Raw genomic sequence first — 19428 nt, 5'->3', positions numbered from 1 at the left:
GGTGTGAATAAAGCCACTTTGTAAGTCTGACATTCATTCCAGACATAAAAGCCTTGCTTTCAGCCAGTTTCCTTTTGTTGTTGTTGCCCTCTCTAGGTTACTCCTGGATGGAGCACCTCTGATAGCAATCCACAAAGCCAGGTATTACAAGAGGAAAGATGGCTTAGCCCTGGGGCCTGGACCATTTGTGACTGCTTTAGAGTATGCCACAGATACCAAAGCCACAGTCGTGGGAAAACCAGAGAAGACGTTCTTTTTGGAAGCATTGCGGGGCACTGGCTGTGAACCTGAGGACGCAGTCATGATAGGAGATGTAAGTAGAAGAACCCAGGAGGTGCTCCCGGCTCACCTGCCATGCTGGGAGAGCCAGCTTGGAAACACTGCTTTAGGGAAGGGGACAGTCTGTTACTGACAGTGTAGACAGTGTAAATGGCTACCTATAAAATGAGGTTTCCTGTCAGTGGTATTCTTTTAAAGAACTGAAATTTTTATTATTTCTGACATTTCTTCATAGTGTAATGGGAGATTTGTGTGTTATATATATGGTTAACTCCTAAAATATGTATAAATATATTTATATATATATAATTCAAAAAACTATTTATATTGCAAGTGAACTGAATGCCTTAAATGTCTTTTTGAGGAAAACCTCTACACGAATGAGAACCTATACCAAAGATTTCTATCACTACTGTTTTTTCTCTTCCATGCTTTATGAAAGAACTTCTCTATCTGTGTGCCACAAATAGCTAAAGATATCGATCACCTTAGCCCTTAGTGGCAGGACTGAGCCTGGGATGATTAGAGGCCCTGTCTGGTCATCTGTGGCTGTGAGCACCTTGTCAGTTTACCTCAGTGTACTAGGCAAACATAATTCCCACATATGTCATGATGGGAAAAGAGCTGGAAAGCACACTGGCACATGGTAAGTTGGTGGCCAAAATTATATTTCAATTTTTAAATAACAACATATGAAGCTGGGAGGGATCATCACAGATGTCTGGTCCAAAACTCTCATTTCATAGACTGGGAAACCGAAGCCCAAAGAGGTGAATCTCCAACCCTGAATTCCCATAGCTAATTAGCACAGTTGGAAGTAGAACTTGAGTTTGGGACTCCCTTCCTAACTCCTGATGGTGAAAATGTATCACAGTCTTCCTGATTTTATCTTCTGTTTTGATAATCATTCACTTAAAATTTAATAGGATAATCACTGTGCTCACTAGTATTTTGAGAAACTATCTTTTTAGTCATTTTTAGTCACACGTGTTCCTCTTGGCAAGCCTTTAGCTTCCTTAAATGTGTCTAAAGAAGTGGTTATTTGAGCTGGAGACTTCAGAATTCTTTATCCCAGGAGATGCTCGCCCTGGGACAGGATGAGAGGTGGGAATGGATGCAACAGCTGTGTTCAGCTGCATGGAGGATTGTTGGTTATCCAGGAAAGTGGTAGTTTCCCCCCTTCTTTTCCCACATTCACTTTTTCCCATCTCCCTTACTCTTCTGCCCCATCTCTGTTCTTCAACAGGGCAAGTTTCGCTGTAACAGGAAAGGTTTGAAGTTGGACCTTGAATGAGGATTTTGACATTCTGAAACTCATTTTCAAGAGCTGTTGCTGAACAATATTAAGGGTTTTTAAGGAAAAAAAGTTTCTTCAGGCATAGTCTGAATCAATCATGCTTATAGACATGAGGTGGCAAGATTAATTTTTTTGATGTTTCTTTTGGTCCTTGGAATTTTAGTTACCTTGGATTCATCATCACAGTTAACCAAGTATATTTATCCTTGTCTTGAATAATAACTAGAAAGAGGAGCTTCTTTTTCAGACAGATCTGTTATTCCCTAGTGTGAAACGGACATTAGACAGTCAGAGTCTAAGTGTCTGGATTTAACTTGATGCTACCTGTTAGGACAATGGGATGGAAAGTGAGGATAATATACTACATGGTCCACAGGAAAGCTATCTTCCGAGTGTAGCTCATTCACTGTCTGCAGTTGAATTATTTACTGCCAAATGGATAGAATGCATTTTTCCATTATCCGTTTAACAGGGAGATAAATAGATGTAGATGTAGCAAAGATGGAGAATCATAGCTTGCTGTGTCTGGTTATGAGGATTACTACTCTATTGTATACCTTCCACTTCTGAGATACTTCCCTTTCCAAACTTGGAATGCTTCCTTAGAGTACTACATATGGATTCACCTTTCACATCTTCTCTTCTATTTTAATTAAAAAAACATGGCATTACAGTTGGACATCCTAGCCTAATAAATCAGTTGGTAAGGTTTGTTGGCTAGCTTACTGAAGACAGTGGACTAAATACTTCCTTTATGCTTTTCTAGGATTGCAGGGATGATGTTGGTGGGGCTCAGGATGCTGGCATGCTGGGCATCTTAGTAAAGACTGGTATGTATCTTCTGTATAAAGCATTTTCTAAAACAGAATAGTAGAATACACAGTTGCTTAAAGAACAGTCTTTGCAGAAATGGCAGAGCCCTGGGCACTTTTATTCTCTTTCTGCCACAAAGCAAAAATAAAATGGCTTAAGATTATAGGAAACAATTGGGGAGGGGCCTGTGCTGTACAAAGTCAGGAAGATCGGGGCTCAGAGGTATTTTAACACCTTCCCAGAGATAACCATTCATGGTTGACAGCATTTATATGATTTCCTGGATGTACTATTCACCACAGAGGAATGGAGCAAAGGACCATGGATTGTGGTGCTCTGTAAAAATACCTTTTATTTTCTTGCTGGCTATCCTAAAGATACTGATCTCTTTAGGAACTGGCCAGCTAAGTAATCTGATCCTTTGTGTTAATGTTTGAACATTTACAAAAATATTCTAAAAACTGTTTTTTTTCTTTGCTCATTGTTTGTAGTGAGCAAAAGGTTAGGAATTATTTCCTGCACCACAATTAGGTTTGCTCTATATGGTATCTCAAATAAATTTAAGAAAAAGGAAAGACCTTATTGGGGAGGATTCGCTAATACAGTATTATGACTACCATAGACTGGTTAAGTGCCTTGGGTCCTGGTCTAAGCTCTGCATTAACTAACTGTGTGAGACTTGGGTCAAGGCTCTTCCCCTCTTCAGGCCCTGTAAAAATGATGGGATTGGGCTGGTGGTCCCTTCTTGCCCTCATAGATTATGATCCTGTGTACAGTGTGATCATAAAGTCCTTTCGAGGTAAAGAAGGAACGGGCATAAGATCTGTGAGTAGGGCTGAGTATTATTGCATTGGGAACTTAATGAGCTGTTACCATTATAATGAAAAGCCCTTCTTCCCCTGCATGCTGTCCCTCAAATGGCACCTGCTGCATTTGGAATTAACAGCATATGACAGCCAGAAATCTTGTCCAAGAATTGTTATCAGACTCTTATAAATCAAATAGCAGATAAGTGGTTCCATAGATGTCTCTGTGAGCTCATTTGTCTGGTTTCATATCATAGTAGTAAAACTATTTAATAGGCTGTTTACAGAAGGGAATATTTAAACATAAAGTCAAAGAAGAGTTACCACTGGGAAATTTTTTAGAAAAAGTGTCTGTGATGTGTGTTCAAGAAAATGTGGTTGCATGAAATGTTTTGAATTTCAAATAGAAACAAATGTAGGTGGAGCTACAATTGAATAAGAAGTATGTGGCAAAGGCCTGTATAAAGAGTGAAAACACTGTCTGCTTGTTCCTGGGGCCTGAAGTGAACAGATAGTAGCACCAGTCACTCTAAAATTAACACAGTGGGTTTGTTTAAATGTCTCAGTCAAAATGACCACCTTCCCAGGAACATAACAGCCCTGTGATGTAAGTAGAAACGGAAGAATGAATTAAAGTCTGGAAAAGTAGCCACACTCATCAACCTCCATGTACCTTTGTTTTCAGATTCCTGCCTTTTCCAGTTTTATTTTCTGATTATTGAAGAAATCCTTAGATAACTATTTTTACTTGTGTATTATTCACATGAACGTTTTCTTTTCTTTTTCTTTTTCTTTTTTTAAGTTCATGTAATTAGGATTTACACTAAGCTTCAAAATGGTATTTCTGCCAGTGTCTTGATGGGCCCAGCTCCCCTGGCTGGTCTCCACTGGCTCTGTTGTCTTTTCTGACTGGCATTTGGTTGCAACCGGCCTTTCACAGTCATCAGTTTAGTCTTTGAGAAGCACTCAGCATAAACACAATCAACTAAAATGTGTAATTAGTAAATCAACTAATTATGGCTCACGGCAACAGGCATATCTGTACCATTGATCTTTGGTCAGAAAAATCATGAATAACCCTTCTGTTCTAAAAACATGTGGAACAGCCAGCTACATTGATAAATTTTAACTCAGTGCAGTGGACAAGTGCTAGGCTTCCCATTGTTGAAAATTACCTTAAATATTTTAATTCATATTCAATAACAAGTGCTTTTTGTGAATCATTTTGAGTAATTTTGTTTCTCAAGGGGTAGCACGAGGTAGATCCTCAGTATACATTTGCTCAGTTATTTGATAATAAAGATTTTTGACTAGTCCTAACCAGAATTTATTTCTGTTTAACATGTGAAACAGTCATCTAGAAAAAAAAATAGGATCTTTCTTTGCCTTCATATATCATTAACATAGCATCCTGTTTTTTCCCTCCATTCATCATTTATCCATCCATGAAAGCACAGGCAGCTGCAGTGAATGAGTCAGCCATGAGCAATGCAGGCTGCTTCATTCACTCAGCAAACGTTATTGAGCCCCTGCTGTGTGCCAAGCACAGTGCTAGGTGCAGGAACTAGAACATATACCTCAGCCACTTTTGTCAATTTATACTTTAGAAACCCCACTTGCAGAGCCAGACTGAGCAGAAGCCTTTAACTTCACAGCCAGGAAGCTTATTTATTTGTCTCTTAGACCACTGGATCTAGAAAGTAAGTCATATACTAATATTTAGTCATTAACTTACCTGTGAGACCAAATAGAAACCTTGTAAAGGTGTTTATGCTTAATGATGTTAAAGCTTGAGAAGAAAGCTGGCAGTAAAATTTGCTGTGGGGACAGGTGCCTTGAGGGTGCTAATGAGAGTGAGGTGTATATTAATTACCTTGGTACACTTGATGCTGGCTCCCTTCCTGTAAGAAGTTATAATCAGTAAGATAAGACAGGAAGCGTCTCCACCATGATGCAAAGATGTGGAAAAGAGGGGTTTTCAGGCTTTGTATTTGTCTGGCAAAGCCTCTTACAGAAGCAGTTGTAGAAAACAGTGGGTCTGTTATTGAAAGAGCTGAGTTTAGGCAGAGAAAACTGGGAAGGGCAGAAGAATCAACAACAGAGACCACAAAGGGATGAGAGAGCAAGGAGAAAGGTGAAGGGCAGAGGCAGCCCTGGTGCCTACAGGGCAGGAGCTGTCTGCATTTCCTCCCTCCCTCCCCTCTCTTCTTCCCTCCATTCATTTTTTAAAAAGATACTTACAGGATGGTTACTATGTGCTAGTCACCATATTAGGTACTTAGAATACAGTGGGATGTGTAATAGGTATAGTCCCTGCTCTCAAAGAAGTTAGTCTTTTTAAATGAGAGACAGATGTTAAATAAATGCATAATTACAAATGGTTGTAAATGTTGTGGAGGCGAAGAACAAGGTAAATAACAGGGAGGGGGTTTAATTTGTATGGGAATGTGGGATCTGACCTGAAGCATGAAGGAGGTAGTCAGGTGAGAAGAATGGAATGCGAATGCCAAGAGAATGGCAGGTATGGAGGCCCTCAGAAGAGCCAGGTCCAGCCTAGGACTGCAGCCTGGTGAACCAGTAGCACATGCTTAGGTGAGAGGGTTGCTGGGGCTGCATGACAAAGGACATGGTAAGCAGCAGTAGAGATTTTGTATTCTTTCTGAAGGGCACTGGGACCCATTAAAGGGTCTTTAACTAAGGACCGTGCACCTTCTGACTTAATGTTTGTAAAAGCTCTTTGTGACCACTGTGGAATGGTTCCTCTGCTGTGTTGGGGTGTTAAATTTTGTGCCAGGTGCTAGGAACAGCAGGCCATCTTGAATTCCAGGGTTGGGGAGAGTAAGGCAGTGAGCCTGCTGCTTGATGCCTGCCAGGTGGCCTGTCCTGCCTGGCCTCAGGCCTTCGAGCATCCGTCACTTTCCCACCCAACCCCGGGGCGCTGTCATCCGCCAAGCTCCCTGGATCTGTGCATGGCAGCAGCACATCCTCTTCCCAGTTGCCATTGGGAGAGGATGAGGCCTCTGCCTTCTGGGGTCCGGGCTTCCATTTTAAAACATTGATTTAATCACCAATCTATCTTTAGGGCTGAGGGTAGGGGAAAGAAAATGATTTCATCAGCTGTGGATATGTGAAGGGGACCTTAAACTGTCAGATATCCCAGTACCTGTGGCAGTCCATTGTGAATGACCAGAGGGCCTGGGGAAAGGCTGAATGTGACATTTCTTTGAATTGCCTTATTTTACATCCTGAAGCCACAGTAAAAGGTGATTTGTGAGATGTGTGGCCCCTGATTCTCTCATAATTGTACGGGTGGTTCTGTGATGACCCAGATGCTCATGGGGTATGATTAATTTAGCCTTTTAGTGGTAGCCTCTGTTTACTGGCTTTACTTTCATTTCAGGGAAATATCGAGCAGCAGATGAAGAAAAAATTAATCCACCTCCTTACTTAACTTGTGAGAGTTTCCCTCATGCTGTGGACCACATTCTGCAGCACCTACTGTGAAACACTGTGTGCATCTGAAGCGACATGAAACGCAGCTTCTTCTTGCCTGGAATGACTCCCTTACCAACTCAGTGCCAGTATCGGTAGACACATCCCAGTTAGTGCTGATCACTTTTTAACCCTCCTTTATTGTGCATTAATTAGAAAGAAGAGTATTGAATTGCAGCCCGCCAGTAAGCCTTGCTAATCCCTTTTATTTTGTAACTGAAGATGAGACCCAAAGAAAGGGAAAGCTGAGATTTTGTGCCATTCCTTTTAAAATATTCATCAGGTTAGGCGGGGCTGAGAGGGAGAAGCTACCGCAGGGAAGATTGTTCTCTGCTGTCTCCTCACTGGAAAACAGGGAGGGAAGAATTCTGACTGTGAATAAAGTTGAACAGTGGGTTTTAAGTTATAAAGTAATGTATTAAAAGGTGCATTAGACCTTAGTTCTAATATTGAGTTCAACTGTGAAATCCATCAGAAGTGCTAAATGGAGAAGACAGAAGCAGCAAAGTGAATTGTCCTTTAGACCAAGTGATACAGTGAATTTGCTTTAACAGATGTTGAAAACTAAATTTTCTACTGTTTTTCCAACACTGGTGACTTCTTTATCTCTTGATTAGCCAGAGATGACTAATTTAAATTTAGAACCAGATTTTAATTTAAAATAATATTTCCATTAATAACCTATTCATTGCAGATACCTATTATACTGTGTAACAGTTGTTTTGGAAATTTTATGTAAAATTAAAACTATCAGTATTTTACAGATGTTTTAATTAGACATTGTTATTAACAGGAACAGTACAGAAACTAGAATCAAGCCTTTAATGTCTTATAGACCATGCGTTTTTGAAGTTAGTGTCCATTAGGGTCCTATTAACTGTACATTTGCAAGATTTCATTATTTTTGCCTCTGACACTATGGGAAAAATTTTTTGGAAGCTATTGGGACAGATTCAAGCTTTTATGTACTTGGTTACTACAGCTGTAAAATGAAATCTCGTCTTGTAGCATGGATTATTCTTCTCATGTTAAACCCACCAAAATGAAGGGGACTAATAGGTAATGATTTTCCTAGTGCATTTGCATATTGTGATAATCCTGGGCCTTTGCAGTTGTTTTACGGGGCTCTTGGGCATTGAATTATTAGGATGTAATTGTACATCATTGTAGTGTTCACCTTACTGAAGCTCACACTGATGTTATTAAGCTTCGGGTTTTGATGCTTGTTTAGAGATCAGCAGAGTTGGATGGGAGGGAACAAAGCTAAATAAATGGTAGTTTGGTGAGCACTGTGTTTTTGTTTTTGCAAATGCCTCACCTTAGTACTTATATATCCCAGAGTGCAAAAGACAGATATGGTATGACTACCACCCCAAATCAGAAGGATGAGTGGAATGGCTAAGAACATAGACTCTGGACCCTGGTCCACGTGTAACTAGCTTTCTGGCCTTGGGCGAGTCACCTTACCTCTCATGCCTTCTTTTCCTTATCCATAAAATGGACCACATAGGGTTGGTGTGAGTATTACATGGATGAACTACATGTTAAGTACTTATAATATAATTGGGTAAATGGTAAGTGCTCTGCATTTGTGGTGGTGGTGATGATGATGAAGCAGTACTGTCCACATTTAACAATCTGAAAAAGGTTGATAGAATTTATCTTTACATTTATCTCAGTGGAGAAACTCTTCCTGAGGATTAAAAAAAAAATTCTATACTGCATTTAGACTTCTTCATAGCAAAGCCACACAGTGAGAGAGCTCAGCCTGTGGGTAAAGAGCTCTGTGGTGCCTGGTGTGTGGGCTGCCTTCAACTTTGGCCTATCGATTGGATGCCTGGGTCAGTGATGCCTTGGCCTAACCATTATCAAGTGTTTGCTAGTTGCTGTGCACTGAGTGCCCAGATTATGGTGGGAAATAAGCATATTAAGAAAAATATTTTTCCTCAAGGATCCTTTCTAGTTGAAGAGCTAAGAAGAATACACATTACTCAAGAACACTGAAGATCTAACTTGACATTCCTATCCTCTGATGTCGTCCGTGACTGCAGGATGGGGTGAGGCATCCCCTCCTTCATGTCCATGTGGCACTTTAAAAGTGTACTTAGGTCTTCACATGCTCTTCTCCCCTCTAGACAGGACTGTATCTCATTTTTCTTTTAATTTTGCTACCCAGTTATATTTGAGTTTCATCATTCTTTTCTATATCTGCTGCAACACAGGTAAGCACTCAGATGGATACTGAACCAATAAAAACTAAATATCATAGGAATTTAAGGCTAGAAAGCATAGCTTTGAGTGGACAGGAGAAAAATGTTCATTTTAAACTTGTTGTCTTAAAGTTACCTGTAGGGGAGGCCCCATTAAATAAACACTTGGGAGTAATGGATCAGATGCTCTGGAGACAGGTTAGCAGTAAAACCAAGAAGTGAACATCATTGATGGGCCAGGAAGTGAAGAGGGTAAAGGTCTCCTGAGTATGATGGACCCAGCCAGGAGAAATGGCTTCTTTCCTTTCTTCCATTCCACTTTATCCCTGTGGGCCCTGAAAATCTTAGTTTGAGATATTTAACAAGTATTATATAGGGCTTGCTAACTGACCGGCCCACAGAAAAATTCATGAGAATAACTAAACATCTTAAACATTCTAATCCATGTTAGTCTCAGCTGGTTAGACTGCCTTGGCCTTGTGGAGGAAATTTGGTAACTGAAGTTTCCAAAAGCCTTCATTTTCTGTCTTTCCCATGTCAAGCACTCTCTGGTATTAACCTCAAGGATGGAGTTTGCATCAGTTTTATTATAATCCTGCCCTGGGCCAGAAAAGGGACCATATAACACCTTGGGACTGGGCAGGTTATTAAACATCAACTGTAAGGAGTTGAGTGCCCCACATCTGCTGTGAACCAGGAGTGTGGATCAGGGCAAGAACTCCAGTCCAGGGGAGGACAGATGGTTGTACCATCCCCTCCACTCACACCCCCAAAGTCAGCCACAGGTTGCAGTAGCTCTGACTACCATGCATTCTGCATCTGCGAGAGTTAATCATAATGGCTAGGAAAAAAAAAGGGGGCTAACCCACCTCACTCTAAGTGACAGTTCCATCAAACTTTACCTATAGCTGTGACATCAGAAATTCCCATGGAATTATAATGTCTGTCACTTCACACATAGTCCCACATTTTGGAACTCAACAGTAGTGTGTTGGACAGGGAAGTTAAAACACCCACGCTGATTGTGTTCAATTGGTTTTTGGATCAATATGTGTTCGTGTAGGATAAAACTGAAGTCCTTGGGCACCTGTAATAAAGAATTTAAAAAGCGACACTGATCTATTTCATTAAAACACTGCCTTGAGCAGTAAAATCCTTTTGTCGTATTAGCAGTTGTTTGCAGAGGGCTGTGTTTGCATTATCATGTTTATTTGACATAAGTCACAAAAGCTTTTTTTAGCCTAAATGCACAAGACCTTTGGTGACTTCTGTATTATACCAGCCATCAAGGCTTCCTATCCCAAGTCATGTTGCTGTCTTTAAGGAGCAGTAATGAGGGTGCCAAAGCACCAGAAATCATTTGTTTCAAACAGTTTGAATGCTTTTTCCAGTGCTTTATGTCATACACAGCTCAACTCCTGTTTATTTCACTAGCTGATGTTCCCAAGAAAAGCAGATATTTAATGTTCCCTGTGAGTAAAGCATAAGGGAGATGGAGAGAATACAGCTGTGGCTCCTAAGATACATGTCTTTTAGTTGGGAAATTAACATATATAAAAATATATAACAATACAAAGGGCTCTAACAAGTTCAAAATGGTTATGTAAGTCCTCTAAGATCATGGGCAGTGAGCAAAATGCATGGGAGTAGTAGTCAGAGACAGTGCTCAGATAGCCTTTGGCCTATGCCAATTTAAAGAATTTTTCATTCAGTGGCAATGAAAAATACTCCAAGTGTGGAGCTTACATTTGGAGGGGCAAACAGAAATACATGCATATATACACAGCTACCTAATACAATGAGAGATTGTTGAATGAGATGAAGACTAAGCCCAACAGGAATGCGGTTACTTTAGGTAAGTATGATTCACCAAGAAAGGCTTTTAAAGGTGAGTGGGAGCAGGCCATGAGAATTCTACAGGTATATAGTTAACGTTGATTGCCAACATCTGAACATCGGGAGATTCTAATGCAAATCATCTACTTGGTTTTCTAGGAAGAAGGGAAGAACTGGCTATGCTAGGTCCAAATTTCCATGTTCAACTGGAGCAGTCATTACTATGTCTTTCAGAGAGTCCCTAGCCCTTTCTGGCTCACCAATCTCCACCTCTGCTTTGCCTTACATCCATCTTCTCCATTTGCTACTACATTCCATGTTTCTGTAGGCCTGTGGGCTGTGACCTCTGCTTTGGAAGAAAATATATTAAACTTTCCTCCAACAGCTATCAGGCCAATCTCCTATGTAAACTTAGACATACACTTCTAATCTACTTTAAAAAGTAATCATAGAGACAAAATATAGCAGGTTAGTCATATGTGTTGTTCTCTTTTTCTCAAAGCCACACCAAAATAAGAGTAAAAGGAGTAAAATGCAAACCCACAGGGTCAGCCCACAAAAGAAGGTTTCAGTGGATAAAAAGGTACGATAATCTGAAAGGTGGAAACTGGTTGGAATGTTTTGCAAAATCAGTGCAAAGAAAATACAGCCAAAATTCATCATGTAGAACAACCTAAAAGACTCAAGGCTTGCAGACAGCAGGTAGAGAGGAAGTGAGGTACAAGACAGGATTGAAAATGAGAAAGTGGTTATACGTTGGAGCCTCAGGAAACTTCCCCACCGTGAGCAGTCAGATGCCAACTTCTAGCCAAGGCAGGTGAATGGAAGTTTTCCATTATTCTCTGGAAAAATGGAACCATGGAAATGAAGGCTTTGGGGACAGTGGGCATGGTGGTGGGCCAGGGTGAGATGCAGGGCTGGAAATGAGTTAGGTACAAATCATCTTATTCTGCCATGGTTCTCTGCTCCCCTTTCCCTTAGAACACAAGGACCAGAGCGGGTAGGCAGGGAGTGAAATGTTTATCTGGTATGTTTGACCATTTGGGAAAGAATGTTGATTGGTACCTGACAGGTCTAAAAATACATTGTCAAAAAATATGTAGATATAGATACTTAGAAAGTTAAACAAACAGAAAAACAAGGCAGTTGTTAATTCTAGAAAAGACAAAATTCAACAAGAAAGCAAATGTAATTCCAGTTCACTAGCTAGCTCTGCAGTTAACAATGTACAGTTCTAATAAAAATACTGATTATTGAGTTAACTTAAAATCTTAACTTTTTTGAGATGATGGAGAAAGACATGTATATGTGGTAAGGAAAGGGCAGAGAGATGAAAGAGCTACACTTCATTTCATCCAAAGCAAGAATAAATGTATAAAACATAAAGAAGTCACACCTGTAATCCCAGCACTTTGGGAGGCCGAGGTGGGCAGATCAAGAGGTCAGATTGAGACCATCCTGACTAAAATGGTGAAACCCCATCTCTAATAAAAATACAAAAAAATAGCCGGTGTGGTGGCACATGCCTGTAATCCCAGCTACTCAGGAAGCTGAGGCAGGAGAATTGCTTGAACCCAGTAAGTAGAGGTTGCAGTGAGCTGAGATCACCCCACTGCACTCCAGTCTGGGTGACAGAGCAAGACTCCATCTTAAAAAAAAAAGCCACCAGAGTAAATGCATGACTAAAATACCCACATGCCTAAGTATTTGAAGACAAATTTTCTTAGGAAAAAAGGAAAGAATTGAATATGTGATTGAATGTAGAGGTAGAAGTGTTAAAACCGTGGACTAGGCATTTAACGGGAATGGGGGGTGTGGAGATGTGGCAGGCACACAGGCTGCATATGGGGTTTTGGAAGTGGAATAAGGGTTAAGTGTTTTTGCTGTGAGGGATGGCAGAACTGCACTAAACCCGAATGCATTCAGGAATGGGTAGTAAGCAGAAAGGACCCAAATGTATTATCACAAGCATGCTATCTACAGAAGCGTTTCCCCTGTCCCTTTACCCACGCACTCTTGGGTACACGTACAGCACCAATTTTCCAACCACAGCAAATTAGCAACAGCAGTTGAAATTTTATGAAATTAGAAATAATGGTAGTGGCTGTAAGCGAATGGACTAGCAGCTACAAGAAATGTCAGCTGATGGCCTGACAAGAACAAACCCCCAAAACCACAAAGCAGACGTCAGAACTTGGGCAGTACATTAGTCTGAGGCCATTCGATGGAGAGCCTTCTAGATCAGTGATCCCCAACCTTCTTGGCACCAGGGACAGTTTCGTGGAAGACAATCTTTCCACGGACTGGGCCTGAGTGGGGGGCGGGGATGGATGATTTGGGGATGAAACTATTCCACCTCACATCAGTAGGCATTAGATTCTCATGAGTGCGTAACCTAGATCCCTCACATGCACAGTTCACAATAGAGTTCACAGTCCTATGAAAATCTAGTGCCGTCGCTGCTCTGTCAGGAGGTGGAGCTCAGGCAGTAATGCTCACCTCCTGCTGTACAACCCAGTTCTTAACTGTCCACAGACGGGTACTATGGATCCATGACCTGGGGACTGGGGACTCTATATGCTTTATGTCACTGATGCTGTATAGTGTAGTGCCTCATGCTCATAAAGAAGTTTAAGGATGTACTGAGATGAAATCTTTTATTTCCAATTTGTTAAATAAGATGTATTTTCAATTTGACATTTTCCATGAAATTATGTTTAATGAGGCATTTGAGGATAATCTCAAAATAATCGATACCCCCCCAAAATGCAGTGGTTTTGTTTAAAAGCATAAAATCCTTTGGGATACTTAGTTATCCAAAGTGTCACTTTTTCTGGAAGGTTTTTCTCTCTTGAAGAGTCTGTCAGCAGGGATGATGAAAACAAGGCAAGAAAGAAAAAAGGTAATTTCCCATAGGTAAGTTCTAGTGGGGGAAAGAAGTGGCATTACTTACTGGAAGCCGTCAAAATTTATCAAGGAGTGAAAGTAGATGCCTCAGATTGTGCATTTCTGAGAGATGCTTCTAGCTGTTTATAACCCCTTAAGGAGTGAGGAAGAGCCTAAGAGCAGGGAAGACTTGGAACAAGTGTTCTAGAAGCTCAGGTGCTCCATCCTAAGCTTTGGATCTGATGAGAAGCTGTGGCAATGGAAAGAGAAGGGCAGAGCACACCGAATGTGAGATGGGAAGAGTGAAAAGAAGTTATTTGGGGGCCGGAACCCAAAACAGTCAAACTGGCAGCTGGTGGTGATGGTGTGGTAGTCACCCCGGCTATTAGTTCTAGGATCCAAATGCTCAGTGACATTTCTGAGTGGGGCCTACTTTGGGAGGGGTTTGCTGCTGACAAAGCTGAATGGGGTCAGAATTAGGGAGAGTTGATGAGATTCAGAATATTGTCCAGAATGAGAAACAGACCACATTGCCTTCTCTGCTCCTGTCCTCTACCCTGGGACTGTCAGCTGGGCAGTGCCTGTCGCTTCTTGGCTGTCCCAACTCAGGATCATCCTGTGTGTGGTCAACACAACTTTTCTAAGTACATCTTTTTCTTCAAAAATTTACAAATGAGTAACATTACAGAAAATTGTTCATTAAACTTTAATGGAGTCTAGTTGTCAAAAATCTCCATTGTATAACCTAATACTGTGTGTGTGTGTGTGTGTGTGTGTGTGTGTGTGTGTGTGTGTGTAATTGAAACCCTCAATATTTTGCTGACATCAGTAATGGTAAATTAATAAATATATCTCAGCTATTCAAAAGAATACGGTGGCCCAAATTAATCCAGTCTTTAAAAATAATTTTCTCTTTTTCATTCCAATCCTTTTGTTCTTCTCCCATGGACACTAATAAACTAGGAAGCCTTTGTGGTTGCCTTTGTGGCCGGGTTAGGGTAAATGTGATTTCAAACAGACTCGAACTCTCTTTGCCAGGCTGAGTATCTCTGAGCCAGATTCTTTGCGGAGGGCTTGGTGTGTGTTAGCACATCCAGAAAGTCGGCGGTGGTTACTGTATCCAACTGAATCCCTGGTAAGTTGCTGCTTTCTAGGATAAGAACAAAACAGTAACAGCACAACAATCGACCTCTTGGTGATCAATGCTCTTGAAATGCTAATAGACCTTCTTTCAAGACAATGCATAATGCAGCATTCTTAATGGTTAATGCAGCAAAAGGCAAGACTAAAGAGGGCTGGGGAAAAATTCTTTAATGTGCAACTGAGTCAGCCCCTAAGGCCCAGACAAAAAATGTGACTTAAATGTATTGTTATCAAAGTATTATTTAATATTTATATAGTGCCTCAAATGGACCCTGCCCAACATCAGTGTGCCAGAGAAATAAAAGCCTCAGCCCTAAGGAGTTTATCATTTGCGAGCAAAGTCGACTGAATTAGAACACCCAAGGAAGTAATGAGTTGAGTGCATGAGGTATGATGTGACCAAGAAAACGCGTTGCAAGTGTAAAGACGCACCAAGAACGGGCACCAGGCTCCATCTGCTGGTGACAGTGGGATTTTTACACAAATTTCCCAGAACACCTTCACCGTGATCCAAACCATACCTGACTGGTGATTTTCAAGTGCATCGAAGATCTTCCTCACAGGCCGCATGGCTGCTTCCCTGCAGACGAGCTTAATGTCTGAACCTGAGTAGCCCTCAGTCTCCTGAAACAGCCACAAAGCCAGCCATTGGTCAGTGGGCAGAATGCTCCTGGCCATTACATTCTTATAGGCAGGACCCAGTATCAGAAGCCCTGTGTAGATTCTGTATCTGTCACCCATGAACACCCTAAAAAGATTCCCAGATAAACATTGCTTGAGGAAGAGGCCCTGCTAGCATGTTGGGATAACCTAAGCAGCTGGGCAAGCATGGCTTTCTAACACCATCGAAATATGCTATAAGATGCCAGTGAAGGAACAGACTACCCAAATTAGCCTATTAGGGCCCCTGTGCTCAAATCCAAGGATGGTCAAATTTGGTAGGTATGTTTGTTCTTGTGACTAAGTTCATACCTGCCTTTTAGGAACTTCAGAGAACATGGTGTTCAAATGTTCACCAAAAGCATGCAACGTTTCTACAACACCCTGGGAATAGACACCAGTGATAATGGGGATAATAGTCATGTACCTGGAGCTTTTCTGTTATGTAATCATCGCAGCCATTCTTTATGGCTCATCTGCTACCCATTTTACAGATGAAGAAACTGAGGCTCAGAAAGTAAGTGACTTCTCTTAGGTCACACAGCTAACAAGCAGCAGGGCCAGGATCTGACCATAGGTCCTCTGAGTCTAAACCCTATGCTGTTTCTACTGCCTTACATTGTTTCTCCCTCTCTGAATATTTTTAAGTGACAAGGAGCATATTATTCCATGAAGAGGCCCATTGCATTACGGGGCAGCTTGGATCTTTTCTAAGTGTCTCAAGCTCCTAGTGGCTCATGGGAAGACCTGGTCTACAAGATGGCCATGTGTGGGCCTTTGACCTACACGTGCCCCTCTCCAGGGCAGCTGACCTGGCTCAGCAAACTGTACTCCAGCTCTGTGCGCAGTTCTAAGGCCCTGCTCTTGCTCACAGGGGGCAGCCAGTGGTGGATCATGGCCTGCCTGGCTTCCTGGCTGGGGAGATCGACCAGAATCCTCTTCTCCAGGCGGCGTAACATGGCACAGTCCAGCTCCCTGAAACGACACCAGAAATGGAGCTCGACAGGGCTGCAAACACACTTCCTGAGTAATAACTGTACTTTAAGAACAATTTAGCATTGCAAGAAGCAGTTCTGCATTCTGTCACTCTACATCTATGCCTGAGTGGAGGGGACAATTAATATTATTTGGAGAAAGAATTGGTGAAAGAGAAAAAGAGAAGTGAGGGAGGGAAGGAAAGAAAGATGAATGGAAGGAAGGAAAGAAAACATATCCTCCCTCAAAAACTCCTAATGAAAAGTACGTAATTTTAGGTGGCTTAATTTGGGGTACAAAACCCAACTAACAACCACAATCATGAGTATTCTCATTGCAGCTATAACATGAATTATTCAATCTGATCTTGCCAGTGAGTAAATTATGGCTGACAATAACTTGGGCACTCTAAGTACATTAATTCTTCCAAAACTCTCAGTCCTTCTGGAGTGAATGACCTCCTCACTTCATTACATTGGTGAACTTAGCACCAATGGCCCTGCCCGGGTGCCCAATGCAAATACGGCTCTTTCAGACACTCACTTTTGCTCCTCCCAAACTGTCAGGCCAAATTTCTGTAATCTTTTATCTCCTGGCCATTTCCTTAAACTTCTTGGTATGGTTTGGCTCTGTGTCCCTACCCAAATCTCATCTTGAATTGTACTCCGTGATTCCCACGTGTTGTGGGAGGGATCCAGTGGGAGATAATTTGAATCATGGGGAAAGTTTCCCCCATACTCTTCTCATGGTAGTAAATAAGTCTCATAAGATCTGATGGTTTTATCAGCGGTTTCCGCTTTTGCATCTTCCTCATTTTCTCTTGCCACTACCATGTAAGAAGTGCCTTTTGCCTCCTGCCATGATTCTGAGGCCTCCCCATCCATGTGGAACTGTAAGTCCAATTAAACTTTTTTCCTTCCCAGTCTCGGGTATGTCTTTATCAGCAGTGTGAAAACAGACTAATACAGTAAATTGGCACCAGTAGAGTGATGTGTTGCTGTAAAGATACCCAAAAATGTGGAAGCGACTTTGGAACTGGGTAACAAGCAGAGGCTGGAACAGTTTGGAGGGCTTAGAAGACAGAAAAATGTGGGAAAGTTTGAAACTTCCTAGAGACTTGTTGAGTGGCTTTGACCAAAAGCCTGATAGTGACATAGACAGTGAAATCAAGGCTGAGGTGGTCTCAGATGGAGATGAAGAACTTTTTGCCAACTGGAGGACAGGTGACTCTTGTTATGTTTTAGCAAAGAAACTGATGACGTTTTGCCCCTGCCCTAGAGATTTGTGGAAATTTGAACTTGAGAGAGATGTTATAGGGTACTGGTGGAAGAAATTTTTAAGTAGCAAAGCATTCAAGATGTGACCTGAGTGCTGTTAAAGGTATTCAGTTTTTAAAAAGAAGCAGAGCATAAAGGTTCAGAAAATTTGCAACCTGACAATGTGATAGAAAAGAAAATCCCATTTTCTGAGGAGAAATTCAAGCCAGCTGCAGATATTTGCATAGGAAATGAGGGTCTGAATATTAATCCCCAAGACTATGAGGAAAATGTCTCCAGGGCATGGCAGAGAACTTTGTGGCAGCCTCTCCCATCACAGACCCAGAGGTCTAGGAGGAAAGATTGGTTTCGTGGGCCACCGAGCCCAGGGTCTCCATGCTGTGTGCAATTGAGGGACTTGGTGCCCTACATCCCAGCCACTCCAGCCATGGTTAAAAGGGGCCAACTTAGAGCTCAGGTGATGGCTTCAGAGGGTATAAGCCCCAAGCCTTGGCAGAAGGCTTTGACCTACATGTGCCTAATTTGAATCATGGGGGCACTTTCTCCCATGTATGCTGTTCTCATGGTAGTGAATAAGTCTCACGAGAGCTGATGGGTTTATCAGGGGCATACGCTTTTTGCATCTTCCTAATTTTCTCTTGCCACCACCGTGTAAGAAGTGCCTTTTGCCTCCCACATGATTCTGAGGCCTCCTTATCCATGTGGAACTGTAAGTCCAATTAATTTTTTCTTCCCAGTCTTGGGTATGTCTTCTTTAGCAGTGTGAAAATGGACTAATACACTTCTTAATATAAAAATTTCAAACAAACATAGAAGTAGAATAAAACAATTGAACATCCATATACCTACCATCTTGATTCAACAGCAGTTCACATTCTGCCGTATCTGCTTCATATCTCTTTATTTACCTATTCTGGCTAAATTATTTCAAAGTAATTTATTTCACGAAACTTCATCCCTAAATATTTTAGTATGCATTTCCAGAGAAGGACATTTGCTTACTTGGCCACAATTATCATCATGACACTTGGCAAAACTGATTCTGTAATGTGTCTAGTGCTCAGTCTATATTCAGATTTCTCCAATCAAGGTGGAAGGTGGGAGGAGGGATAGGATCAGGAAAAATAACTAACAGGTACTATACTTAATACCTGGGTGATGAAATAATCTGTACAACAAACCCCTACGACACAAATTCACCTATACAACAAACCTGTACATATACCCCTGAGCTTAAATACAAGTTAAAAAAATAAAATTATCCATCCCCCAAATATCTTTCATTTTCTGACAAAGTCCAGTAAATATGCATTATGTATGGTTATGTCTCTTAAATTTCTTTTAATCTAGGCCACTTACTTGCCCTAGACCCTTTTTGAAAACACAGGGTCAGCTGGAGAATGTCCCATATTCTGAATTTGTCTGATGCTTTCCTTGTGATATCAGGTAACTGGTTCCTCTATTCCCTAAGAGGGAGGTTAGTTCTAAAAGCTTAATGAGATTCAGGGTAAATATTTTTTGGCAAGCATATTGCATAGATGATGTTGTGATTTCATATTCATCAGGATCCACATGTCTGTGTGTCTCACTGTTGGTATGGTGTTTGATTTTATAGTGGCCATGGAACTCTTCATTGTAAAGAAAAACATCTTTCAGCAAGCAGTATTTTATGTACAATACTTTGGCACCACGGGAATGCCCAATTCCCTACACCCTTTCAACTAATGGTTTTAGCATCTATTAATGATCTTTGT

At 41.3% G+C, this 19428-nt stretch overlaps 2 protein-coding genes across 15 annotated transcripts in view; one reads left to right on the top strand and one right to left on the bottom strand.

The window, feature by feature from the left end:
- Window positions 1–7973, top strand: part of HDHD2 (haloacid dehalogenase like hydrolase domain containing 2) — a 48014-nt gene extending 40041 nt beyond the window's left edge. For all 8 annotated transcript variants that reach the window (XM_035270972.3, XM_035270976.3, XM_035270975.3 and 5 more), the window contains 3 exons: window positions 97–313; window positions 2343–2406; window positions 6596–7973. In XM_035270972.3, the coding sequence (XP_035126863.1) occupies window positions 97–313; window positions 2343–2406; window positions 6596–6699 (385 nt within the window). In that variant the 3' untranslated portion in view covers window positions 6700–7973. The remainder of the gene's footprint in view (window positions 1–96; window positions 314–2342; window positions 2407–6595) is intronic.
- Window positions 7974–14314: 6341 nt separating this feature from the next.
- The window catches only part of KATNAL2 (katanin catalytic subunit A1 like 2), a 113006-nt gene continuing 107892 nt past the window's right edge, over window positions 14315–19428 (bottom strand). For all 7 annotated transcript variants that reach the window (XM_054244161.2, XM_078348088.1, XM_078348089.1 and 4 more), the window contains 3 exons: window positions 16235–16397; window positions 15284–15386; window positions 14315–14769 (listed from right to left, as the gene is read on the bottom strand). In XM_054244161.2, coding sequence (XP_054100136.2) covers window positions 14630–14769; window positions 15284–15386; window positions 16235–16397 — 406 coding nt within the window. In that variant the 3' untranslated portion in view covers window positions 14315–14629. The remainder of the gene's footprint in view (window positions 14770–15283; window positions 15387–16234; window positions 16398–19428) is intronic.

Source organism: Callithrix jacchus, chromosome 13 (genome assembly GCF_049354715.1).
Source record: "Callithrix jacchus isolate 240 chromosome 13, calJac240_pri, whole genome shotgun sequence".
NCBI classification, from domain to species: Eukaryota; Metazoa; Chordata; class Mammalia; order Primates; family Cebidae; genus Callithrix; species Callithrix jacchus.
The sequence above is the reverse complement of the archived record's forward strand: the minus strand, read 5'-3'. Positions and strand labels throughout refer to the sequence as shown.